The sequence below is a fragment of the Macrobrachium nipponense genome, chromosome 12 (genome assembly GCF_015104395.2).
Source record: "Macrobrachium nipponense isolate FS-2020 chromosome 12, ASM1510439v2, whole genome shotgun sequence".
Lineage (NCBI taxonomy): Eukaryota > Metazoa > Arthropoda > Malacostraca > Decapoda > Palaemonidae > Macrobrachium > Macrobrachium nipponense.
In genome coordinates, this window is record NC_087205.1 from 102,708,866 (window position 1) to 102,716,119 (window position 7,254).

The 7,254-nt window shown below is 36.8% G+C and overlaps 1 protein-coding gene across 1 annotated transcript in view; it reads right to left on the bottom strand.

The window, feature by feature from the left end:
• Positions 1-6,948, bottom strand: part of LOC135224718 (nucleolar protein 58-like) — a 30,510-nt gene extending 23,562 nt beyond the window's left edge. Inside the window, exons 1-2 of the mRNA XM_064264006.1 lie at positions 6,795-6,948; positions 150-226 (exon numbers count right to left, since the gene is read on the bottom strand). Coding sequence (XP_064120076.1) covers positions 150-226; positions 6,795-6,839 — 122 coding nt within the window. The 5' untranslated portion in view covers positions 6,840-6,948. The remainder of the gene's footprint in view (positions 1-149; positions 227-6,794) is intronic.
• Positions 6,949-7,254: the final 306 nt, after the last annotated feature.

A 7,254-nucleotide genomic window follows, 5' to 3' on the forward strand; every position in this document is an offset into this window, starting at 1 on the left:
TTTCTAGTATCAAAAATTAAAATAGAGTTATAATATAACACATGAAAAGTTGTCTTCAAATATTTCTGATTATTCTGCATAATCCATACCATGATACTGTGCCACTATCATAAAAGAAAAAAGTTACCTGAAAAAATAATAATACTTACACTTTGTTGGCTTTCTCTGAACTTTCGAAGTCTTCAAAAAGGTTGTCGACCTTTTGGAGCTTCTGTTCATCAATAAGCTGTAAAGTAAAATTTAAGTATAATAAATTATAAATTACTGAATAAAAAAATTCATTAAACATTTTTTTGGTAAATGTATTTAGCTATAGAAATTAATAAACTTTCAGCAATTTTTGGTACATTACCTGTAGCCCAATGTAGTTTCCCAACTGTAATGTTATACGTCTAGTATAAAAATAACCTTGCCTTGCTGATGAAATTATCATTTACGCATGTTGTAGTTTACTGAGCAGTGGTGACAGTCAACCAAAGGCAAATGAGGATATCTATACAATGAGAAAATGCTCTTCAATGCTGACATCCTGTAACTCATGCCACTTTCTGGGAGGGAAAATGGACTCTTGACAACCAACAATTTTTTTCCACAAAGTCTAACTTTTTCTAAATACCCAGCCGATGTGAATGCACCACTGCTCTCCCGTAATTCTTAAGGTCATGTGCCCAATTGACCTAGGTTATGCCCTATACCATATTTTTTAAATCCCAACAATCTCAATGAATACAATTAAATGATTTATAAACCAACTCTCTGATAGGACCCAGTTCTAGCACTTTTTGACAAAAACCAAAAACACTTGAAAGGTTAAAAAATTATTCTGAATATGGTAAGCAATTTATTTCTTGTCTTAGATAAATTAGTATGACAAAACTCAAGGACATAATGTACGTATTTGTCTTACCACAAAAGGGTAGCCTAAGCCATTCCATATGCTTAATGTTACTGTTAATTGGGAGTAAGGGAGGAAGGCCAAGTCAAGACTGGGGCATTTTCCTGATACATAAAGACCTAAAAGTTCCCTATAATACTGGGTCCTCACTTGACCAGATCTTACCTACCTAACCTAACTTTGGGTGATGTGCCCTTACCTGTCCAGGGAGCCCCAAAAGGCGGTAACCCTTTCTTGGTCAGCGACTGGTGGGAATCAGGCCACTTAACTATTGTAAAGAATTACCAGTTTTAGTTAGATCAAGGGACGATCCTCTAAAAAGGGTTAGCTTAAAGTCTTTTTGTGTAGGTCCTAGCCAGTGCCACACATGTCCAAATGGAAATTTATTCCTACCAATCTGTTTTTTATACTCACTGTTACTTGGGGGGGGGGGATCCATGTGGGCTCCCTCTCAGATCAGGGCACTGCACCTTAAGTCACTTAAGATGGTAAAATCGGTTAGCTTAGGAGGCAGCATTCTGGGAAACGTTGGGTTTAGGGTAAATGACCGAGCGGCGACATAGCGGTCACCTTTCTCTGAACGCAGCACTTCCCAAAAATGCGCTTGAATTATGCCGTTATTTCATAATCTGGGAGAAAACTCTTACTTTGAGAGGAGCATAGCAGTCTCGTGTTCTGCCTGCATGGACCATAACTCCTGACTGATGCTTATGGCAACGAATTCAAGTACTTTTTCAGGAAGGTGACCGCTAGGGTAAACAACCGCGAACAATCCATCGTCATCGTGCTGGCCAGGCCTTATTCACTCAATATTTAATTGGTGAAACAAGAATACAATTACAACTTTAAGCATACTATTCAAAAGTTTGAAGTTTCATCTACATGTGATATATGAAAGCCCAATACGAACTAAAATAAGCATGTGAGCTCTTCTTAAAATATGTTTTCAAGGCAGTTGTGAAATCCAATATGGCGGCAATTGTGTGGCTGGCCGGTCTAACCACAGACAATCCACCATCTTTCCCAGCCTTCCCAGCACTCATTTGAACAATATTAGCGTATATATGTAACGTTTATTGATCTTACTCAAGATTGCAGTTGTAATCAGCACAATAAAACAACATTTTGTTGCCTATATTAGTGAAAATATGAAACTTGTTATTCCCAGGGTCATGGTTTGAACTGAATTAATTTTTACCATATAATCAGTGGTTTTATCCTTACTCCCCTCACAACTGAAACTACACAGAATACAATTACAACTCCAAGCATACCATTTAAAAGATTGAAGTTTCATCAACATAATGTGATATATGAAAGCCCCATACGAACTAAAATAAGCATGTGACGCTCTTCGTAAAATACGTTTTCAAGGCAGTTTTGATATCCAATATGGCGGCTACCGTGTGGATGTACATGCTCTGATCAGTGACGATAACCTTATCTTTCCCAGCCTTCCCAGCACTCATTTGAACAATGTTAGCGTATATGTATATGTAACGTTTATTGATCTTACTCAAGACTGCAGTTGTAATCAGCACAATAAAACATTTTGTTACCTATATGTATTACTGAAAGTATGAAACTTTTTATTCCTGGGGTCATGGTTTGAACTGAATTCATTTTTACCTTGTAATCGGTGGTTTTTATCCTTACTGCCATCACAGCTGAAACTCCACAGTGCTTATTTGATTGTTATTATACACATTTTAGTCTCAATTCACTCCACATTGCACTTTAAACAAGTTGCTGTTCCTGGTTCTTAAGCGAGGGCGCCACAAACACAGTTACGAGCAGCAGACGACGAAACTGCAAAGTTTTGTTCCCTAAATTGTTTACTTTACTCATTATTTAGTTCAACTTTACTTTGTTATTTAAAATTTTTTATTTAATTCATGTATATTATCCCTTTTTAGCAACAAATTACCCCAAAAAATTACAGATATTTCTAAAGTAGATACAATCCAATGTTTCTAACCTTTTCGTACATCTGGCTGCCGAAAACCGTAGAGGAACGACTACGGATAAGTGGATTACATGTATTTTTTTTTTCTTTTTTGTTTTGCTAGCACTTTTCATTAATTTAAGTCTATATTAGTATTTTGAATTTCTTTAATAACCGTATGCCAGAAATAAATGTAACCTTTAATGTTTGCATGCTAAGAATGGCAAAATCATCGTTGCCACATTAGTGGAACCTTCACACATACGCCGATTCATTATTATAAACTGTTTCCATGAATTTTAGTTGTCATAGTAATGCAATAATGATAAAATTGCTTTAATATTTATGTATACATACATCCAATACATAGCCTAATTTCACCAATTTCAACGTTTTGTTTATAGTCTTATACCCAGTTTGGAGGGTCAATGTTCGTTACTAAAGAATCTGTAACCTGAAAACCATTCAAAGGTCTGTCACACAAGTGTAAAGTTGTTTTGAAAATTTGGCAGACATGTCTCATCATAGCGTTAGTGTTCGATGAATGAGGTTGTGTTGTTTATTGTTAATTATTAACCTCCTATATACCTACATGGTTGGGGGGACCCTTTGTGAATGCTGGTTTGTGTTGGGTAAATATTTTGGAGAGAGGTTGGGAAGGAATCCGTGCGTGCGCTAATTTTCATCACGAAGACCTGTTTAAACAATAATAGCCACTTGATTTATGTTTCATTTTTATGACAATTTGTGTGGTTTATGTATGCTCTAATTTTGTTAGTTTAAAAATATTAAAAAAATTTTCATGCACAACAAGTTTAATATTGCAGGTAATTAAATTATTATATTAGTTAGTAATAAACGAAACATGGGTACATCACGTAGGGCAAAGGGATGGGCCCACTTGCCCCTCACCCGGATATGGTCATTTCAGCGAGTGAAAATATGGCTCAGGTTTACTATGTCAACTGAACGACTTAAGGAGGTTACAGATTCTTTAGTAACGAACATTGACCCTCCAAACTGGGTATAAGACTATAAACAAAACGTTGAAATTGGTGAAATTAGGCTATGTATTGGAAGTATATATACATAAATATTAAAGCAATTTTATCATTATTGCATTACTATGACAACTAGAATTCATGGAAACAGTTTATAATAATGGAACGGCGTATGTGTGAAGCCTCCACTAATGTGGCAACGATGATTTTGCCATTCTTAGCATGCAAACATTAAAGCATGCAAACATTAAAGGTTACATTTATTTCTGGCATACGATTATTTAAGAAATTCAAAATACTAATAAAGACTGAAATCAATGAAAAGTGCTAGCAAAAACAAAAAAGCAAAAAAAAAAAAAAACGTAGTCGTTCCTCTATGCACTTTTCCGTATTCGTTCCTCTATGGTTTTCGCAGCCAGATGTACGAAAACGTTAGAAACATTTGATTTTATCTACGTTAGAAATATCTGTAATTTTTCGGGGTAATTTGGTTGCAAAAAAGGGATAATATACATGAATTAAATCAAAATTTTTAAATAACAATGTAAATTTAAAACTAAATAACGAGTAAAGTAAACAGTTTAGGGAATAAAACTTTGCAGTTTCGTCGTCTGTCGTCGTCTGCTGTTTGTAATTGTGTTTATGGCGCGCGCGCTTAGAAACCAGGAACAGCAACGGGTTTAAAGTGCAATGTGGAGTGAACTGAGACCAAAATGTGTATAATAACAATCAAATAAGCACTGTGGAGTTTCAGTTGTGATGGCAGTAAGGATAAAAACCGCCGATTACAAGGTAAGGAATGAATTCAGTTCCACCATAACCCCGGGAATAACAAGTTTCATACTTTCACTAATATAGGCAACAAAATGTTGTTTTATTGTGCTGATTACAACTGCAATCTTGAGTAAGATCAATAAAACGTTACATACATACGCTAACATTGTTCAAATGAGTGCTGGGAAGGCTGGGAAAGATGGTGGCCGTCACTGATGAGAACTGTCCATGAAAATCGTAGCCGCCATATTGGATTTTCAAAAACTGCCTTGAAAACATATTTTACGAAGAGCTCACAATGCTTATTTTAGTTCGTATGGGGCTTTCATATATCACAATATGTTGACGAAACTTCAGTCTTTTAAATGGTATGCTTAGAGTTGCAATTGTATTCATGTTTCACCAATTAAATATCGAGTGAATAAGACCCGTCTACCGTGATGAGGGTTGTCCTGTTGTGATGTTTCCCCCTATTACAGCAATTTTATCATTACTGCATTACTATGACAACAAGAATTCATCGAAACAGTTTGTAAATGCATCGGCGTATGTGTGACACTCCACTAGATTGGCAACGATGAGTCATTTTTCCTCAAGTCGTCTGCTCGTAAGTATACATCCGAAACATTTGTAATTTTGGGGGGTTAATTTGGTTGCAAAAAGGGATAATAGACATGAATTAAATAAACATTTTGAAGAAAAGTTTAAACTAAATATTGAGTAAAGTAAACAATTAAGGGAATAAAGCTTTGCATCTCATAATCAGTGTTGTCGTCTGCTGCTCGTAACTGTGTTTGCGGAGTGAGTGCTTAGGAACCAGGAACCACAGCGTGGTTCAAGTGCACTGTGGAGTGAAAATTAAGACCAAAATGTGTATAATTACAATCAAATAAGCACTGTGGAGTTTCAGTTGTGATGGCAGTAAGGATAAAAACCACCGATTACAAGGTAAGAATGAATTCAGTTCCAACCATAACCCCGGGAATAACAAGTTTCATATTTTCACTAATATAGGCAACAAAATGTTGTTTTATTGTGCTGATTACAACTGCAATCTTGAGTAAGATCAATAAACGTTACATATATACGCTAACATTGTTCAAATGAGCGCTGGGAAGGCTGGGGAAAGATGGTGGCCGTCACTGATGAGAACCGTCCATGCAAAACGTAGCCGCCATATTGGATTTCAAAACTGCCTTGAAAACATATTTTACGAAGAGCTCACATGCTTATTTTAGTTCGTATGGGGCTTTCATATATCACAATATGTTGACGAAACTTCAGTCTTTTAAATGGTATGCTTAGAGTTGCAATTGTATTCATGTTTCACCAATTAAATATCGAGTGAATAAGACCCGTCCACCGTGATGAGGGTTGGCCTGTCGTGATATTCTACCCTACTTATCTTGGGGTTGTACACATTGATCGTACATGGTCCACCCTTGTACCATGCGGTTTTTTACCCTACTTCAAAAGGAGAGTACAGGTCTTGAGCTCCTATTATCACCACCATCTCATGACTGATGACCATCTCCGGTGTCAAGACGTGTTAAAAGTACTTTTTCGGAGGGTGGACGAACCACGGTAGTCAGTAATTTGGCCAGTCCATGCGGTTGTTTACCCTATGCCGCAGCTCAGTCATTTAATCTAATCCATTTTCACAGTCAGATTTCTCATGCCTTCCTAGCTAGGACTCCTACCTACTCTGCATCCACGGGGTGAGGGTAGAAAGATGCAACTGGTTCTGCAGACAAAAACAAACCTAACCTTTCCTAGAAAGCAATGTCATGACATAACCAGACCGTACCTTCCGATCTTTACTAAGAGACGCCTTGCCTTGACCTCGCCGGGGGGGGGGGTGGGGTGGGGGGACAAGACCCTCCGCTAGGAGGGTAACAAGCTAAACATCTTAGCTAGGTGGTCAAGTCGTTCTGCAAACGCCTAATATAAACACATGGTAATGGCTACTCCTGCTAGACTAGAAGATCCATTAGCATATCCTTTAGGAATTACGTCTATTTTGCTTATCGTAATCGAAGTCTAGGGACAGTTGGTACTACCAAACATGCCAACATGAGGTGGCACTGGCAACCCCACATTACGCTACTTCATGCAGTAAACCTTCAAAAATCTAACACAACATAACTAATAAATGTCCAGTACACCCTTTTATATTTACCTTAAATACGGCATATCCTGCCGAAGTCTCAAATAGCACCAACATTTTTGCCACAAGTTTTACATGAATGAAAGTACCGCAGTATACCGCATGGGAGAACGTCCGTAGGGGACCGCGTAGAATATAAAGGTTTGGCGTTATGGAAAGTAATAGCTCTCAAATTTCATGTATTCAAAATCGCTAATTGCACTTTCACAAGGTTGTTGTGCTGTTTATCTTACTCAGTTTTAACATTAAAGTAATTTGTAAACTATCTAGATAAAATTTTACCGCTCCACTGTTATTTTTCAAGGAATTTGTATGCTATCTGGCAGTAGCCTATTAATCACCGGATTATTTTTTAAAACCATAATTAATTCATCTTGAAATATATTTTTTCTGTCATATTACTGACTACCATTTTTTGAAGTTTCTATGGGCCCTGCATAGTCTAAGCTAACTCAAATATTGGTAAAACATT